The sequence below is a fragment of the Vipera berus genome (genome assembly GCF_964194415.1).
Source record: "Vipera berus genome assembly, chromosome: 7".
In the NCBI taxonomy this organism is placed as follows: Eukaryota; Metazoa; Chordata; class Lepidosauria; order Squamata; family Viperidae; genus Vipera; species Vipera berus.
Window position 1 is genome coordinate 40,438,116 of NC_138209.1, and position 21,072 is coordinate 40,459,187.

At 33.6% G+C, this 21,072-nt stretch overlaps 1 protein-coding gene across 3 annotated transcripts; it reads right to left on the reverse strand.

Moving 5' to 3' along the window:
• Positions 1–2,208: 2,208 nt before the first annotated feature.
• REC114 (REC114 meiotic recombination protein) lies at positions 2,209–19,956 on the reverse strand. 3 transcript variants are annotated; one of them, XM_081332725.1, is made up of 9 exons: positions 19,844–19,956; positions 17,143–17,305; positions 14,132–14,240; positions 10,491–10,719; positions 9,105–9,194; positions 7,698–7,781; positions 4,316–4,528; positions 3,740–3,793; positions 2,209–2,696 (listed from the first exon to the last, which is right to left on the reverse strand). In XM_081332725.1, exons 4-9 carry the CDS (start codon positions 10,686–10,688, stop codon positions 2,535–2,537), a joined length of 801 nt encoding a protein of 266 aa, XP_081188851.1. In that variant the 5' UTR covers positions 10,689–10,719; positions 14,132–14,240; positions 17,143–17,305; positions 19,844–19,956; the 3' UTR covers positions 2,209–2,534. The 3 variants fall into 3 exon arrangements, 2 of the variants coding, with proteins under 2 accessions (XP_081188851.1, XP_081188850.1); XR_014027112.1 differs by lacking the exon at positions 19,844–19,956 and adding an exon at positions 3,088–3,459 and having other exon boundaries at positions 2,557–2,696; positions 17,143–18,019; XM_081332724.1 differs by lacking the exon at positions 19,844–19,956 and having other exon boundaries at positions 17,143–17,665.
• Positions 19,957–21,072: the final 1,116 nt, after the last annotated feature.

Genomic DNA, 21,072 nt, shown 5'->3' on the forward strand with positions numbered 1-21,072 from the left:
TTTAAAAATGTATCAGGTAAATGTTGGAAATGTAAACATAATTTAGGTACATATTATCATATCTGGTGGACATGTGCCAAAGTAAAGGCCTATTGGGAAAAAATACATGCTTGGCTAGAAAAAATATTAGGAGAACATGTAGTATTTAATCCTGAATTTTTTTATTAGGTATAGTACCAGAAAAGATTAATAAGCAAAACTTATATTTGGCATTACATATTAGCAAGAATAAGTTATGCACAATGCTGGAAGAATGAACGAATACCTTCAGAAGAAGAAGTAATAAAAAAGATACTGGAATGTGCAGAGATGGACAGATTAACTATGAGGCTGAAAGATAAAGAAGAAACAGAATACTACCAAAGCTGGAATCTATTCTACAAATGGCTAGAAGAGAGAACCAAAGAGTAGGACTTGTTATGTATTAGTGTTTTATGAACCCAGATCACACACTGTTTGAAAAACTAACATATGTATGTAGAGGGGAAAAAACAATTAAAAAAACAGAAAGAAAAGGAAGCATTGCTAAAATAGTTTACCATTATAATTCATTATATGTTTCCATGCTTTCTTGGAAACTATTTTGGGTTTCCACATTCATGAAAGGATTCATCCTTTGCCTTTTATTCTTTAGACTTTTTACTTCTATTCTTGTAGATTTGATAAAAAATGTTGTAACTATGCTGGTCTGCTCCTTGCCTACCGAAGCCCACTACTCAATAATTACTATATAATTATTGAGTAGTGGGCTTCGGTAGGCAAGGAGCAGACCAGCATAGTTACAACATTTTTTATTGACTCAAACTAGAACTGGAGAACTGCAGGCAATTGCCTGTAATTTATACTCTGAACCCACAGAGCCTTAACCAATCACAATACTTGAAAAACGCACCCAAATATGAATGTTCAAAGTTTCCCTCCAAAACATTTGGAGTTAACAGTCAGGGTCATCTAAAATGGAGCAAATCACAATTATAGATGTGTGTTTCATAGGATAACTTTGTAGCTTGGCTCCTGAGTCTTTCTAGTAACCTTGGAGAAATATTAATTGCTTGCACTTCTACAATGAGAGGTCTAAAATCCATGGTTTGTTATAGAAGCCTCTATTTTTATATGGGGGATTTGGTTGCAATTACCAGTGAGGAGAAAAAAATCTCAGTCTGAAGCTGTCAGGTGAGCTCTGATCTATGAAACATTCTTTTTATAAAAATATTAATTTATAAAATTAATTTCAGTTAACTGTACATTTGTAAGATTGTTATCTTGTTGTATATTACAATTTTGATTGTAAGCCTATACAACAGAATATTGCAAAGACCCATTTATTTAGTAGCAATTTTAAACTGTTACTAATTCAAAAAATAGTGCCAATTTGCATTTTTTATAAGTTTTAATTGGGAAGTGCAATGCAAATTGTGAGAGGAATTTCTTAGTATTATTTGCTTTTTCATTATTTGTCACATTTTGTGTGGAGACCAGCAGAACTTTATTTTTCCCACAGATAAGAAGTTATTGTGTCCTATTGCCAGAGACATCTTCAATAGAAAACATTTATTGCATGTTCTATCCAATATCACCAATTAGCAACTGTCTGTCAATTATATAAATGAATATATACTTGTTTACCATGTAAGTGTCTGCAGTGAAAAGCCTTGCTCTATTATGTTGCAGCTCACATGGAAATGATCACATGCAATGCTAACTTACCACTGCAGACAATTATACTCTAAGCAGAAGACCAAATCTTTACTTGGGCCACTAGAATGATTAAGAATTGGGAAAGGCTGTAACTTATGACTTAGAAGATTCCATCATTTATTACATCAAAACAGGGCTAAGGTAAAGCAGCTATTTCTGGCTGCCTTTGTCATTTTCTGTATGGGATGAAAACTGGTTTTGCAACCCATGCAACATTTCCTACCTGCTATTGATCATTTTTCTATCCTTTGTACTCAGTTATTTATTTTCCTGTAATGACTCTAAATGGGACATTCAACTGATCTGAGTTACAGTATTCTAATTTACAACAAATAAACAAGGTTTCATTAAATTCAATTGACTATGGAGGAATTAGAATTTTTCGATGGGAAAATTAATGCACCTGTTTTCATAGGAAGTATTTTTAATATAAATCTTATGTTGAACAATTCCAAACACATTTCATGAAGTACTTTAAATCCATTATAATGGTAGAATTGAATTCATGATTGGAAAAATAGAGTTGCTGTTGCACATTGTTGTACACACACACTCACACACACACACACAATCACAAATGGAATGACTAATCATATATAATACATTAAATAGTTTTATTATTAATATATTAATTTTATATAAAATAATTTGGTGTACCTTAGACACTAATATATATATTACAACTGAAAACAGAGCATAATGTAGCCCTTTGGCTTATAGGAGATAGGATAAGTACATATTCAAATCTTAAGGCTAATTAAAGAAGTAAGAAGTAGAAACTGACAGCAATACTATGGTTGCTCTTTTTAACAATTACATTTTAAATATTTTGCTTTCTAGCCATCTACAATTTTTTTTAGCTGTTTCTCTACGTCTTCCACAAATGCTGGGAAGTGTTGATCCAATAAGCACAAGCGAATAAAGCTGCTTAAATCTTCAGCCTTCCATGTGGATTTTTGATATGCAAGAGGAAGTTGATTATCTGGTATCAGCATACACTGCCAAAGAGAACAGAATAGTCAATTTTCTTTTAAAATTCCTAACAATTTAAAATAAAATATATTTTACTGATTTTATTTAATCAATATGGTTTTGCTACCTCTCTAGGAGACATAAATTGTAGCTAAATTTACTTGTTTTTATTAGTAAGAATTTTTAAGGTGTTCAATCCCACTAAGGTTTCTTTTTCTTGATATTTAATTTACCATTCTGGACAATATTCATCCTGTTTCTAACGGTAGAAAGTGTGTGTGGCTTGTTCAGAGGACCCTGGAAGAACCAAATTAACTGGACCCCTTTTAGTCAAGGTTTGGGCCTGGATATGGGACTGAGAAGGCATTGATTGCACTCATAGCAGAAGCAGAATGGAGGTGATTCATCCATTCTTACTTGGTTCTTGACCTTGCGGTGGCTTTTGAAAACATCAATCATAGTATCTTTCTGAACTGTCTCTGGGAGTTGGGGGGTGGGAAGCATGATATTGAGCTGCTTCTCCTTCCTTCCTTCCATCCTTCCTGATGACTTCCATTTGGTGTTAATGAAAGGAAATATTCAGCCAGTGGCTTCTCCTTCATGTGGTGCCTCAGGGTTCAGGAATCTTTTCCCTTTTATTTAAATCTATATAAAGCCACTGGGTAAGGACATCCAATGGCTTGGGGTGAGTATGTTACATGCTGATGATAACACAGCTTTATTTCTTCACTCCAGGCTGTCTGAGTGATGCTGCAGAGATTCTCTTTCAATATCTGAAGGCTACGGGGCCTGTACAAAATGGAGGATGGATTTTTAAAAGTGTGTGTTAAAATATCTCATTACCCACCATTTTATTAACCATTATTAACTGGCTGGAATAGAACCTCTATAAATAAAAAGGGGCATTTCTGTATAGATTTTCATTTACAAATTTTGGTTCCATCTTTAAATGTTTTCTCTTACAAATATGAAATACCTTAAAGTAAGAAACCTTTGGCTTCTAAAAACATATACTTTTCTACAGTAACAGATTAGCCTTTCATTTCTACTAGATAAATATTAGGAATACCTGGGCTAGCTCTGCTATAGACATTGTTCCTTGTGTTGGAGATATATTTGCAACCTAGAAAGGGTTCAAAATAAATTCATAAAAGATACAAAATGCTACCATAAGCCATTAAACAATTGGAATATTTCTACTTTATTTTATTTTCTATAAAATGCATATATCTACTAAATAAAATAAGAGATAATAGTTGTATTCCATAATATAGCAAAAAAAATATACTTGGAATTTAAAAGAAACTATAGAGAATTTTATCAAAAGTTTTCAATAAACACATTATGTAGGTTGGCATTCATTGAAATTTGGACCTCATGCTGTTAAATTGTGTGTGTGTTTGTGTGTGTGTAGACACATGCACACGTATCTACTGTACATGAAATATAATATAATTTTAAAATGCATTCAAGAAATGTTCATTCCTAGACTGGCTGAGAACAAATAATTTCAGAACAAAACATTTTGGTTAAATAATTTTGCTGTTTTAATACTAAACTATTAGACTGTGTCAACATTGCAGCACATATTTTTTTTCATTTCTTTGCCCAATCACTTCAAGATAGAGTACATTCACCAGCTTACAGTATCTTGTAATGGGACATTTTGTTCTGTATCTTTCATTTGACTTTCATCAGTGAGAAGCAGACAGTGGCTTTGGTGTAGTTCCTGCCTTATTGCATCTGTCACTTGAACTGGAATATACTCAGCTAGTTTCTGCATACAGTTATGGCAATGCTCTTCTGCCTTGGTTTTGGAGTCTCCAGTAAATTGTATACGAAACATACGATGTTTGCTCTACGTTGAAAATAAAAACTAAATTTCATTATTGCTGCATATTAGTACTTAAACATTTGTTAAATTAATGCCTATTACATATTTCAGCTTTATTCAACTAACCTTTTCTATGTAATCTAAAAAACCACTTGAATTTCTAACCAATAGTTCACTTTTTAGATATTATCTTTTTAATGTTTTCTTGTTGATTTTGTAATTCCTTGATTTTACTCATAATGCTTTTATTACATTTTAGCTATTATAGCTAGAGTAGCATTTTGTTCAAACAAATATTTCCATCTTCATGAGATGTCTGCATCTCATGATGGCCTATATATGATATAAAGTATTATAAAAATCTGGTCCATACAACTCCCCCCCGAACACTAAAAAAGGCATGAAACTAAGAATAGAAGACAGAAATGTTAAAAATGAAAGTAACATAGCATCTAGAATTGTGGGAAAATCTGGCCTTGTAAAATTACATCTAAAAACAAATTTGTAAGGACCTGCCCCAGCAGGTCCCTCAGGAATGTAAAACTCTTGACTCCATTAAGGTTGATCAAAAGAACTTTTACTGACAGATAGTGGATGCGGAGAAGTCAGGCGAATCTGTAGGTCCTACTATACAAAAAGATTGCAAAACCAAAGAATGAATCAATGAACTATTTGTCTGATAGTCTGAAAAGTGAAGTTAAAAGGGCTCTTGAAAACATTACTAATGACAATGCTTCAGGAATTGGTGACATATGTCAGATAAATTTAAATCTTACAAGATGATGTAATTAGAGAGATTTTTTATACCTTATAAGTGGATATAAAAAACATACCAAAGGCCAAGAAAGTTGAAAAGAAAAGATATTCCAATATAATCAAAGAACAGTGTTAAGTGTTAACACTGCTAATTGTTTCAATTACAAAACTGTTGAAATTATTTCACATACTCATTAATGCTCAGGATTTTGCAAGCCAGACTTAATAAATGGAACGATAAACATGCAAATGTTGCAAAGGGTATAAATAGGATTCAGGAAAGGTAATGCCCACTGGGAAAAAAAATCCTAGTATTTAAAAGAAAAGCAAGGGAATTTTTAAAAAGTAATTAATTACATAAAAGCTTTTTACTGTATTCACTGCATAAAACTAAGGACAACTATTAAAAATATGATTCATTTATGTATAGAAGAATTTTTATAATGACCAAAAACAACAGGGAAAAAAGAATGTAAGACAACTAAATAGTTCATAATTGGGAAAGAATTATGCCAAGGTTGAAAGTTCTCACCATATTAATTAATTTAATTTCAGATACTTGTGAGCATCCAAGAGTGAATCATTGATCTATAATGCCTGAAAGGGAAGGCTATCAGATATGAACTTCAAAAATCCAGAATAACAGTGTTTCATGGATTTCTTTGTTACTGTCTAAAGGTCATTCAAAGTGCATATAGTCAAGGCTATGGTCTTCCCAGTTGCAATGTATGGCAGCGAAAGTTGGACCATAAGAAAGGCTGAGCGCCAAAGAATTGAGGCCTTTGAACTATGGTGCTGGAGAAGACTCCTACGAGTCCCTTGGACTGCATGGCAATCAAACCGGTCAGTCCTAGAGGAGATCAACCCTGACTGCTCTTTAGAAGGCCAGATCCTGAAGTTGAAACTCAAATACTTTGGCCACCTAATGAGAAGAAAGGACTCACTGGAGAAGAGCCTAATGCTGGGAAAGATTGAGGGCAATAGAAGAAGAGGACAACAGAGAAGGAGGTGGGTGGATGGAGTCACTGAAGCAGTAGGTGTGAGCCTAAATGGACTCCAGAAGATGGTAGAGGACAGGAAGGCCTGGAGGAACATTGTCCATGGGGCGCGATGGGTCGGACACGACTTCCCAGCTAACAACAACAACAAAAGTTCATTCATTGTGGTGTAGACTGATAGCTCTACTGTGAGGTTTACTATATATTACCATACATTACAACTGGAAAATAAAAATTTCAGTTTGGTATGCCCTGATCTCTTAAATACAAGGTTACCTTCTTTTAGGTTCTGTTCAGAATAAACTTTGCAATGGTCTTTTGGAAACATTGAGCAACTGGAAACTTCAAATTTCAAAGCCTGAACGTTAGTCTTACCCACCACTCATTTAATGAGCATTTGAAGTTACAGTGGTATTGAAAAAATCACTTTAGGGCCAATTTACCACCCTTTATAATGTTCACAACATTCCACAGTCATGCCAATATAGTCAGTACACATTGCTCTGTACCTGACCTGTTTCTTTTTCTCCTCCCTTCTTGGAGAGCAGAAGGATTGAACAGGAAGCGATTGCAAGAAAGTAAGCTGTTTGGTCTTCTACACATCAGAAGCAATATGGCTGCACCAACAGCTGGGGCTAGGAGCTATGCTATGCAAACAGTTACAGCACTCTTTTGAAATCTCTTCTCCAATTTTTCCACTTGTGGAGTGTGATGGGGGGGGAAGGCAAGCAATTTCTGTAATCTCTCTTTTGCCTCACCCTTTTACAATCTGCCCTAGAGCAGACAGATTGGAAAGGGATTGCAAGAAAGAAAATTGTTTGTTCTACACATCAAAAGCAAAAAATGCATTGCTTTCCACATGTACAAAGCAGTAAGCAGAAACCCAAGCATTTCAAATGGCTGCAGAGCTTTTAGAAGACAAACAAAAGTTGAAGGTGTGAAATTAAGTAGTCTTGTTTCTTTCCAATTGGAAAGCACAGTCATGTCATGAGATTTACCACTTTGCATATTGGTGTAGTTGCTGGTCCAAATTAGAATTCTTAACTGAGGACTACCTGTATGAAATATAGGTTTTACATCCAAAGATAGCAAACTAACACAAACAGAAAGAAAAGCTCTAGTACATCCAAATATACCTGCATAGTATGGACATCTCAAGCTTTTACAGAAGCTCTCCTCACCAGACATCCTTATTCTGCTCCAAACCTACATTGCAACTTTGCTATTACTATACAATACAATGATACAAGAATCTTGTTCAGAATTTTAAGGTACTTACATCATACATATGCCTTGACTAATTTTAGTATCTGAAAACAAGTCTAATAATAGAATGAGGAGGAAAAAAATAACCAGACCAACTTTCAGAAGAATAATTCAATGAAAAACATAAATGAAAAAATATTTTAAGTAAAACATTGACATATGAATAAGCATACCTTTAGTTTTGAACCAACTAACATGCAATCTGCTTTTCGTACTACCTTTAACCACTGAGAAGCACCAATTAATGAAAATCCTTCCTGAAATAAATTGCAAAATTTATACACAGATGGGGAAGCTCTGAAAATCAGGAATAAGTTAAGCGAAATAATACTGTTGCAATCCTTGGAATTATTAATATATAATTTAGTAATAAATTTAGGAAAATTAGGAATGAACTTTAAAAGAATAAATTATAAAACCTGGTGAAATGATATTTTCTATCATAAACCAAAATTATGTGCCACAATTTTAATATATTTTATTATTATTTATAGTTTTTCAAAAAAGGGCTGAAGATGATGATAGTAATGATGATGACAATGGACAAGTTGCCTATTTCACAAGGCTATTTCAATTTTCTATTCCTTACACTGAAAACTATATGCTTCAAAACATTTTAATGAAAGTTCATATTCTCAGGATGCATAATGACTCTGCTTGAATAATAAAACTTTGGCAATTGCCTTGTACATCAATGTATAAATGGTCAATTTTCATGCTTAGTTTCAGGGAATTAGTGACAAGTAATAATATATTTACAGGAGATTTTTAAAATTGTTTATATTTATCATTTGGTTTACTAGTTTCATCTTTTTTTGTAACACCATCCAAATATAATGAATTTGTGTTAATGGTAATGCTTAACTAGATAAAACGAAAATACTCAGATATAGATTGTTAATCTTAGCAACCCTTGATAAGGTACTTCTCTTCCTTTTCCTCATTTTTCTCTCCTTTTAAAGCTAAAGTTAAAGGTTTCCACTGTGAGTTGTGACTCTAGAGTGTGGTGCTCATCTATGATTTACACCCAAAGAGTCAGCATTGTCTGAAGATGTTTCCGTGATTATGTGGCTGGCATGATTATGCACTGAAGGCACACAGAACATTGTTACCTTCCCACCAAAGTGATACCTATTTGCATTTAGAATACATGCTTTCAAACTGCTAGGTTGGCAGGAACTGGGGCAAGTAATGGAATCTTACTCCATCACAGAGTAATTAGGTCTCAAACTGCCAACCTTCCAGTCAACAAGCTCAGCATTTTAACTGTTTGGCCACCCCGTTGTTTGTGAAATTTTGTTATAAAATTATGACAGAACTTTGAGGTAAATTCTACCTCATCACTGGATGAACAATTGTGCAATATTTTGTTGACTGGTTTTTGGATTATGGTTTGTATATAAATTCTATTCATATAAGTTTTTTCACATAGCTGCTAACAGTGCCTACGAACTATGCTGACTTAATTCACTTATTAGCGGAGACTGTTTTAATATTACTTTAATGAAAAACATTATACCAATCAGAGAGGATATGTTGAAGAAACAAAAATATATAAAAGTTAATATGACAATAGTTACCAGTACTTCTTTTCCTCTGGAAATGAAGAAATGGCCTGAAATAACTATACTGAGAACAAGAAAGCCAGATTCTTCATTTGACTCCAAAACCTTTTAAGAAAGAGAATCTGTCTCTTAACATGATGAAAATATAAAGGAAGTGGTTTCCATAAAATAAACGCATTATTTTTTTTCTTTAAAAATTGTATACAAGATATGTTTATGTTGGATATCTATTTACAAGAAATAAATATTTATTTATTTATTTATTTGATTTGTATACCGCCCTTCTCCCTAAGGACTCAGGGCGGTGAACAGTGACATAAATATCAAAATGCACAAATACAGAAATTGAAAACAAATTAAACCCTAATGCCCAAATGCAGAAGATAAGTTACATTAAAACAATAATTACAACAGAACCCGTCAGACCAGACCGGATTGCTCAAACAGATAGGTTTTTAGGTCGCGTCGGAAGGAGTGAAGGTCGGGAGCCATCCGGAGCTCAACCGGTAAACGGTTCCATAGGTCAGGTGCGCCCACAGAGAACGCCCTGTATTCATGATTATAAACAAGGAAATAAGGAATAATAATGTAATTATTTAACATACTTAGTTTTATCAGGGTGTAGAGAATTTGTTCTGTTCTGTTTTCAGCTAGGATTATTTTCTCTGAAATTTCCTCTATATTTTAATACATTATTTTTTATAAGTCACTTTGGATCTCTTGTTTGGACTAAAAGAGGTATTATGATTTTTTTTTTACAAAAGAATGCTGCTAGTATTCTGCAATTCTAGATATTTAGTCAAACACAGAGAAAAGACAACTAAGCTTAAGAACATAGGAAATATTATACTGAGACAAAGAAATAATTGAATTCAGCATTCATTTTTGCACTTCAGACAAAACTAGAGATGCCAGATTAGGGATGCAAAACTCTGGATGATTACTAGATGACAAATATTATCTCTTTTTTTCCATCTAGCAAACATAGCTAAATACGGAGTACGTCTCAGAAGAAACTCACAACGTATGTCTCAGAAGAAACACACAAACAAAATTTGAATATCATTCATGAAATTTTAATTTTTAGGAGCTGAAACAAAATGAATGTCTAGATGATGGCAGATCAAATACATAGCAGGTCCTAGCATTGCACCTCCTGATCTAGAAGATGTGCTGTCTAATATAGTGTAAGATGTGGGAAACTATGAGTTCCTGAAAAATATGAAAATGGCACATATTATGATGTACTCACAAACATTTACGGTATATATTCTAAGGAACAATATATAATTCTGAGACCTAATGAATCCTTCTTCAAAGAAAGATTTGCTTCTGGCACAGCTCTTATATTAATTCAGTAACATGTAATTTCTGCCTCAAGACACAATGAATTCAGTTTACCTTCCAAGATCCTGAAGCAGTGCCCAAAGTTCCAGGCATAAATCGGCCATAACGCCGCAGCGGCCACTCTACAGCATTCAAGCAGGAAGTATCCCGTGACTGTTCTGTCATTTGGTCTAAAAGTGGCTGATCTACTTCAGACCATGAAGCTGAATCACAATTATTTAGTATATGAACATTACTACTCCCTGTTGCCATTTCAAATTCTTCACAGAAAATCACTTAATATCTGGAAGGGAAAAATAAGTATGAAAAAAAGATTTAGCCAATAAATCCCATGAACTATGAGTTTGGACTAACTCTACTGCACTGAGGCAGAAAGAAGTATCCCATGATAATCTATGCATGGATGTGTGCAATATGTATGTTTAGTTTCTTCTTATGTGTTATCTATGACTCTCACTTTGTCCATAATTTCAGTCTTCTTCCCATATACCGTATTTTTCGGGCCACAAGACGCACTTTCCCCCCCAAAAGTGAAGGGAAAAACGAGGGTGCGTCTTATGGTCCGAAGGTGATCCGTATGGCCAGCCCCAACCTCCGCAAGTGGAAAGCAAGGGAGATTGCCAGGAGCACAAATCGGCACGTGCTGAGAAACGTCGATCTCATGCTCCTGCAATCTCCCTCGCTTGCTTTCAGCTTCCCTTGCTACAAGAGAAAGCAGGCTGAAACGGAACGAGGGAGATTGCCAGGAACGCAATCAGAACGCGTTCTGTTTCAGCTTGCTTTCTCTTGTAGCAAGGGAAACTGAAACCGCGCAAGATCGCGTTCCTGGCAATCTCCCTCGCTCCGTTTCAGCTTGCTTTCTGCAAGAGAAAGCCGGGCTGCAGGGCCGCCTCCGTGGGTACTGCTCTAACACAGACAGGGAAGGACAAAGAGGGAGAGAAGGAAGGAAGGAAGGGACAATGGGAGAGGGAGGGAGAGAGAAAGAGAGAGAAAGAGAGAGAGAAAGAAAGATAGGGAGAGAAGGAAAAAGAAATAGGGAGGGAGAGAAAGAGGGGAAAAAGAGAGGGAGAGAAAGGGAGAGAGGAAGAAATAGAGGGAAAGAGAAAAATAGAGAGGGAGAGAAAGAGGGAGAGAGAAAGAAGGAGAAAGAAAGGGAGGAAATGGAGAGAAAGAGGGAGAAATAGAGGAAAAGAGAAAAATAGAAAGGAAAGGGAGAAAGAAAGAGGGAGGGGGAGGGAGAAAAAGAGGAGAGAGAGAAATTAAATTAGTAACATGATTGTTAAGTGAATCTGGTTTCCCCACTAACTTTGCTTGTCAGAAGGTTGCAAAAGGCGATCACATGACCCTGGAACAATGTGACCATCATAAATATGAATCGATTGCCAAGCATCCGAATGTAAATCACATGACCCTGGGGATGCTGCAACGGTCAAAAGTGTGAAAAATGGTCATAAGTCGCTTTTTTCAGTACCATTGTAACTTTGAATAGTCACTAAGCGAATTGTTGTAAGTTGAGGACTACTTGTACTTTATCATTTTTTTTCCTTTTTTGGGGGGGTCAAGTTTTTGACACCTTGCTGGGCGACTGGTGGTACTCGGACATTGCCTTGTCTTAAAAGTGGTACAATGGATGAAAAAGTTGAAAAGCCCTGTTTTAGTATACTGATACTATTTGGTTCAGAATATTTTTTTTCTTGTTTTCCTGCTTTAAAAACTGGGTGCGTCTTATGGTCCAAAAAATACAGTAAATGCATATATATCCTTCTTGAAATCTAATTGACAAAATCATCAGAAGAAATCAATTTCTTGAGAGCAAGAGTACCTGCATGATAAAGTACGATGATTCAAATTCATTTTTTTTCATAAGATCTAGTTGTCTTTAGGATAGGAAGCCTCTCCTAAACACAACTTGCTGCCACAATGGACAATCAGGAATCTGTGAGACAGCCATAAACCCATAATATAGCACATGGCCATTATATCCTCCAGTAGTTAAAGTCCAGATTCATACTGCCACTGATAACTCATACAACAAATAACCATTGAGATTAATGGCTATCACTTATTCACCATAATTTTGCATATTTCTCTTTTTCTGCACATCTCTGCCTGTCTTTGAAAAGCACTAGAGCCCTTTTCAAGTGGTAATGAGGTGCCACTTGTAAATTATAGCAACATATAGAAAACTATAAAAATCCACAATGGGTGAATTTCCATGAGTTTGATAGAGATCAGGTGCAGGTAAGTTGATTTGTTAGTTAAAAGGAATTAAAAATTGGTGGCAAATATTGTACTTATATTTTTCATAATTACTATTTTGGTGAGGAAAAATGATCTATCCATAATCCTTCATTCTATTTGTAGTTAATTATGGAAAATATTGAGGAATAATAAAAAAATTTCCTCTTGGAAAATCTTAAATGATAAATGAACGATAGATAGATTGATAGATAGATAGATAATAGACAGATAGACTATTGTTTCTTTCAACAAAATATTAAACATTAAAATTCATTAAAAATACACCCCAAATATCCATGGGGATTCATGAGAGGCAATATTGGGGAAGCTAGTTTGCCCAATATTATCAAGGGACAAATTTGCTTAAGTTAGAAGAAGCTTTTTCTCTGTGTCAGAAAATTCTGAAAAACTGGTCTAGTAATAATTCCTGAAATCTTACATCTGATGTGAAATTCTGTATGTGTGTGTGTGTGTATTTCCAGAAGTATATTTCCTTATGATCTCAGAGTGATAATATATTTTTATAACATCCATTCTAAATTTCTTTTATTATTAAATACATATCTCTTTGCACAGACATAATATAATATAATATAATATAATATAATAATATAATATAATATAATATAATATAATATAATATAATATAATATAATATAATATAATATAATATAATATAATATAATATAAGTACCTACTAAGCTTGCTGTCAAGTAGGTGCATATAGGTTTGCAAACTTTCTTTACATTAAAAAACATTTCATAATTAAAATGTTATTTTACAAAACTGGCATTTTATTCCATAAAAATATAATATATAATATAATACAATCACACAGTAGCTAATGAGCCCTCATAAACCGTCCTTAAATATTTCAAATGTCCATGCAAACACCACCCAGCCATTTCCCTTCCTAGTTTGGCTGAAATATTTTCGTGACAGAACTTCTTCAAAGGCATTATCAAACATTGCGCTTTTTAAGTAACTTGTTTACAGTATCCCAAAATTTTGTCCCAGTCTTAGAGATATAATATTTAAGATAACAAATTAATAATCAAATCTATTTGGACATATGTGAATTAAACGGCTGGTTTCAAATCCACAGCAATTGTTTCTTTCAAGGTAGCTAAATAATACAGTTGGCCTTGAATATGCCTAATTAGTGGAGTGATGGCCCCACCCATGCAATTATATCTCCTTCTGAAATTAATACAAATTTTAGGAAGTCACATTATTGAATTGTTACTGACATTATTTATTCTTATCATCATTGTTGGATTCTGCCATTACAAGCTATTTTTAAAATTAAATTTGTAGACTGCCTTAGTCAAAATCACCCAGAAAACAATAAAGTTTAATTGAAATAGTCAACAATTTCAGAAATAACAATGGAATCACAAACAACACACACAAAAGGATAAGCCAGCTGCATTGCTCTGCTTGCTGGTGCAGACCTGGAGAGGCCTTCTGAACAGTCCTGGAAAGTGAGTCGTCCCCTCAAGCAAATCTCTCAACGTCTGGATTTGTCTCTTTATTTCCACAAGCTGCATTTACAAGTCTCCCCTAATGACAAAATTGAAAAGAGGGTGAATGAAAAAACTAGTAAGCACAGACACAAAAACATACAGAGCAGCAGGACATAGTTTCCAGCATGAACCACTCAGGCCAAAAAGCTTCTTGGGAGTTTGTTATAAGATGGGCAACTATAAAATTGTTTTAAACAAAGAAAGAGCAGATGCCTTAACAATGGAAACCTTGCTATTTTACCTCACCATTGATTGTGAGAGAAACTGAAAAGGGGAAGTTGAATAATTTAAAACAAACCTTTTTTTCTCTCTCTCAGGTCTTCTTTCTCTTTTAAAATGTTGGAAGATTTCTAAAGAGCTTTTGTTTGAGTGGTTGTATTTATCAATATTTTAAAAAATAAAATTGAGGCATTCACCTGAATTATAGCCACAGGATGCTTCTGCTCCTCCCACCTGCCTCTCTTGCTGAACTATAGTGCTCCCAGCCTCAACTCATGCTTGCCTTGTACCAGGCCCATTCACCCCGTGCAACACCCCTGCACTTCTTCCCCAGTTTCCTGCTTAACAACTTATTTTGCGTTACTACAATTGGGACTGCCTGGATTGTCATTGCTAAGTGGTGTGATCATGTGACAGTACATTTTATGATGGAATCACTTAACAAGGGCAACCCCATTAATCTCATATATTAACTACAAGTATATTCAGGTACAGTACAATAAGTATACTTGTACTTATATTATGCATCTAATGCCTATTCCAAAATGTTATAGGCATAGGAATACCCTTTAACTACTGCAGAGAATTAGGTCTAGAATTTAGAAGTGTGTTTGGGACAAAATATGACTGACATGTAAATTTTGTTTTCACACAGAAAATAAACAAAGAACAAATTGCAGGACTGTGTTCTATAGGCAAAACTGGTAAAATTTAAATCTTTATATTGGGAAATGTAAAAGACCAGGGCTAGATGATTTTTAAATCAAGATTCATGCAAATCAACATTGTTTCATATAATTTTTTAAAAAAATTTAAAGTATAATTTAAGATCAGAAGACACAAGTGAGGTGACAATCAAATACAACCAGCTTTAAAGGAAAATATGATTATATAATAAACTTAATATACAATGATTATTAAAATATATTAAAGCAGAAATCAGTGTATGATTCAATACATAGAAACTGAATTAATGATTAATTCAAAAAATAGGCAACTGTGAGGGGATGAATTTATGGGTCCAAAAAATAGTGACTCTTCTCATAGTGTCTACTTTTCCACATTGTGCTCCAAAAATACTGCATGATCGGGCAGAAGTTATTATTCAAAGAGTGTGCTTAGGAGACAGAAGAAGAAATCAAAGAAATTTCCAGGAAACAAGGATTATGCCCTACTTATCAGGCAGTCTCAGAGGACTTACAGTACAGTGTTTAGAAAAAGGGTTGTGACTTCTGATTTAAATACTGAATATTAGTTATTAACTTTTGAATTTGAAGATAATATTGTCAGCTAATCTGAACAACTATCCTAAGATTTAATATTTATGAAAAGGTTCAATTTAAACACTAGGATACTCTGCTTTCAAATGAGATTCTTATAAATAGGCATAAGGTAAAGGGCAGCAAAACACTATTTCTTCCTAGATTTTCTAGGTAAAAGCATGTACATGTTGTTAAGACAAAGGTTCCTGTATCTGTTCACTTTTTTTGGTAATACAGTAGTCCTCACTGTTAGAATGAGGAAAAAAAACAAAAATATTTGCTCCCTCTTATTCGGGACATACATTTATTTATTTATTTATTTATTTATTTATTTATTTATTTATTTATTTATTTATTTATTTTATTGTAATTTAATTTAATTTAATTTAATTTGTATACCGCCCTTCTCCTGAAGGACTCAGGGCGGTGAACAGGGCAATAAATACTAAAATACAAAGATACAAAAATTAAGATTATTTACTGTGTAAATAAAAACTAGACAATAGATGTAAGATTTTTAATGAACTTTTAAATTTCTGACAGGGTTCTTTTTCACATTTTGCTGAAGATCATAAAGGCTAATCTTAAAAAAGTTTTCTATGCAATTATGTTCCTCCAAGTAAACATCCCTTCCAAATAGCTTTTACTACTGAATTTCTAAAATATTCATTTCATACTGCATACATAAAGTAGACTCTCTCTGTAAGAGCCCAACTTCGTTGTATTGTGACATTAGAATAATAATGCTTATTAAAAGTACAGTAAACCTTATTGAGCAGGAGAATGATCAATGTTTTAACTTTATGTAAAACAGCTTATTTTAAAATTTTATTTTATTTTCAAAATAAAGTATTATTAAAATAAGACTGATGAGAAAAAATGAGCTATATTACTGGGAATAATCAACAGTAATGGAGATGAGCCATATGTATTGAAGTAAGTTCCATGCCAAAACAGATGGATTTTGTTTTGTTTTTTTGCTAAACTTTCTAAATACCCTTGCAGTGAGAAATTTCTCAGTTTAGATAAAGTAAACACATGAAAAGAAGCATAACACTCCAGGCTTGTTTCTTCCATTAGGGAAAACAAGATTCTTCAGCCAAAACCAAGTAAGGGTATTTAAAGATGTAAAAACAGACACAAAACAAAACTTTACTCTTAGGAATAAAAATATTGCAATTCTTATAAATCAAAGAAGAAAGTCTAGCAAAGGTCAACATTCAGCTAATTTATTAGCAGGGTCTATGTTTGGAAGCAAATACATGAAAGGGGTCCAAGAGTAAGTATTTTATGAGAAAACAGTCTCAAAGGCCTATCCACTGGAGGTTTTATTCCAAATAAAAAACAGTTGGGACCTGGACCTGATAGAAATACATGAATTATTAGTTGCAAAAGCACACACACAAACATGAGATTTCTACTAAATATCCAAAAGTAATGTAAACAATAAGAACATACTTGATAGATGAGGCCATGTGGAACAGAGACAATGCACCAAAATCTCAGACTTGATGAGGTAATATTCACATTAGTGCCTTTAGATAACTAAAAGGCACCACAGGACATAATCAATAATTCATACAGGCGTAACACTTTATTAGTCCTGATCAAAAGCCCGTTTCTGCATAGGAGAGAGTGAATAAAGAATATGTTCCTTTATAGATTCTTTGCCAGTTCTCAAACTTGACTAAGCCTTAGACTAAAGACAACCTAATGTATAGGGATCCCATTAAAGAGGATTAATTTGTTCAGTGAACAACTTGGAGTCCTGCAGTGACATGCATGATAATCACCTATATCCAGACAATGATTTTATTATGCATCACGTTGTATCTTTCAGTAACCATTCTATATTTTTTCATCTATTTTATTTCCATAAAATTCATTTTGATAAAAAGATAAGATTATCTTTCCATGTCAATAAATAATGGTAAGCAATAACTATTTTCTTCCTGAAGAAGCCTGGCAATGCATTCCATACATGTTCCTTTTTAACTACTTGGTAAGTGAATTTTTTTTAAAAAGGTTATTTCTATTAGTTCATAATTGTATTCCAAAATATTAGAGCAAAGGCATCTTTAGTGTTAGTGGGGGTTAATAGCAACTGCCCTGTATCTAACAGATTGTACACATTTTTGCTTCTGTTCCAATGTGTTGGTACAATCTACCTGTTCTTCATGACATAATAAATAAATATTATTATTTTTAACAATATTCTTATGTCTAAATAATGATTTGATGGAGCTTTATATACCCAAATATTTGGGTTTTAATTTAAAAAAAATGACAAGTGGTAATTACAAAGCAAGTCTTCATTGTCTCAACAATTATGCATTGAAAGAATTTGTGATGCTTTCCAGAACAAGAAACTCAATTTACTGAATATGTATTTTGTTAAATATAAAAAATGACTGGAATTTTTCTGTATATGAATCAATAAGAAAAAAATGATTAGAAACGTTTTCCAGAATCACAACAAGTGGCCAGAAAAGAATTGGAAAACATCAGCTGCTGATCATTTATAATCAAGAATTGGCATTCTCAGCAGGGTAAAGTGACAATAGTGCTGATTTCAGAATCTCAAGATTGGTTTTAAAAGGCCTAAAAGTCAACAAAATAAGCAATCTCTATCTGTAGCACATAACAAATTAGGAATGTAATCTTTACATTTCAATTATAGAATATTTTTGAATTTATATTCATGAATCAGAAATCACACATATGCTAGTTGCAAATTATGGTGAACTAACAGCCATGAAGTATATTGTTAACTTAATATATGTCAATCTCTCTTGGCTTTTAGCATGGCACTAAAAGTTCCAATAGTTTATGTTATATACTTCATTATTTATTTATAAAATATTGATTTTAACTGATGAAAAATAAGTATACATAAATTGCAATACATAAGTATTTTAATAATAACCTGGAGGGGAAATTGCAACCTGGTTACTAGGCTACTCTATGTTGGAAGAGATAGTAGCCTGAGAAGGGGGAATTCCTAGGATCTATTCTATAGCAATGCCATCTTGCTGACCAGATGTTCCATTTGACTGTGTGACCATTGTAAGTTCTGGCTTTTGCATTTGGGTTTGTTATACACTATAGGGATCCTGTTAGCATACTGACTATTCTATTTCCTAAACTATCAAAATTACTAGATTTTCTTTTTCTGGAGGATTTTAATGTTCATACTGAATTTGTCCACTGAGGAGTAGACCAGTATTTCAAGATGACCATGTCTGAACTAGATTTTGTTTCCACACATGTAGCAGAATACCTATTGGTATATTCTGTTGTATTAAAGCCAGTAATCTGAAGATGGGTATGAAGGCCAGATTGTTTCCTTGTTGTCAGACATCTGTTGTCTCTCACTCTCGTGGTGATTCTCAGCACAGAAATGTGGCTAAATTAAATATGCCATTGCCAATGAAGATATAGTATAAGAAATGTACAATATGAAACTTAACAGACACAAGAAAAGGGCTTGTTGAGTTTGGATTAAATTATATAAATTAAGGACCAGATACATTCCACCAATGATTGCCAACTTTGTAATGGCTACTGTAACTTTGTAACCATGAAGATTTCATTCTTAATCGTGTTTTTGTCCCTAAGAAGTTTCCGCCTGCTTCAGACTTAAAGGACTATGACAATAGTTATTTAAAATCAGTGTCCTATACATTCCTATACAGAGGTGGATGATTGCTTAAAACGTCTTGAGTTAGACAATCCAAGTGCACTCATATTGACTGTAATCTCAAATGAGTGATGCATTATATTCCTTCATTGTTTACCCACATTATTTGGTAATATGCAACAAAGAATGCTTTCTGAGTTTAATCTTAAGATTTGCCTAAAGTGAATTAAAGAAATAACTTTAAATTTATGCAATTTTCCTTAAATACAATAATAAAGCACTGTTTTAAATGCTGCAAATGTAGTCTTTAATTAGCTGTAACAAGATCAGCATACACGCTAATGAAAATGGTATCTAACATGACTATCAACACTTTGGGATGTGCAAATAAATGCCCACAGAATAGATGTATTTCAATTTCTTGAGAACAAAGAATATTTCACCATAACATTGTCACTGCAAAAAAGGTGTTAATTCAATGCAGATATAAGTTAGACATGTTTATTTTAATGCAGATACCTTTTCCCAGTATGAAAAGAATCATTCTTAAATCTTGAATATTCTACTTTTTGCTCCTGCAAAAGTAGGAGTAATGCCTTTAGTTGAAAACTTAAAATTTTTAGAAATTTTCATACAAAGGCTGTTTTTGAATGTTGTTTTTAGACAGCTAGAAATAAAAGTTGGCTTTATTGTAATAAAGGTAAAGGTTCCCCCACACATGCGTGCTAGTCGTTTCCGACTCTAGGGGCCGGTGCTCATCTCCGTTTCAAAGCCGAAGAGCCAGCGCTTGTCCGAGGACATCTCCGTGGTCATGTGGCCGGCATGACTAGACGCCAAAGGCGCACGGAACGCTGTTACCTTCCCACCGGAGTGGTCCCTATTTTTCTACTTGCATTTTTACGTGCTTTCGAACTGCTAGGTTGGCAGAATTTATTGTAATACTCATATCCTAAAAATTTTCATTTTAAAAAAAAGAAGTGATTTTGAAAGGGAAAAGTGACAAAGAATTGTATTTACCGTACTTTTTGTATATTTACCATATTTTATTTATATTTTTTAAAGTGAGTCTAATTTAAGGTGTGTTTCTCTAAACTTTGAAAACTCTTCTAGCTAACTGAATTTGGCTATTTGTCCTTAAATTTCAGACAGGAAGATAGACACAAAACATTGGTAATCACAATTATTTTGGTGCCTTCTTGGTGAGTTCAGTGAACATTGGATTCATGTAATATTTCACAGCAAAACTTCTCATCTTTAACAAGGCATACTTGTAATGGAAGTCTGCTTTGCTTTTGTAAGTCAGTTGATTATCACACTAGACAATGATTGCAAGAATTTCTTATACTTGTGGAAAGTAATGTTTGCAAAGATGTAGATGACATGGTGTATCATGAATCAAATTGGATCATTACAGACATTCTTTTTGATATTCAAGGTGTAGTCATCTTTAAAAGAGCGTTGAAGAGGATGTCAGAATTCTATTTATAGTGATTAATGCAATTTCAGCCTTCTAGAATATATGGTAGAACAGAGAACTTTAAGATAATATTGCACTCTTGATATGAATATCTTTGTTTGTAGTTTTATTTTTAAGAAATATGTAGGATGCAGTCTTCAAAAATTACAAACATACGACATGAATGTCAAAACTTCTAAATGAAGTTCCTGTGAGGAGATTAATGAAATTGCCAACAGGCTCATTGTAGAGTTGATATCTAGCTTTCTTGGCCTGCATGAGAACTGACAAA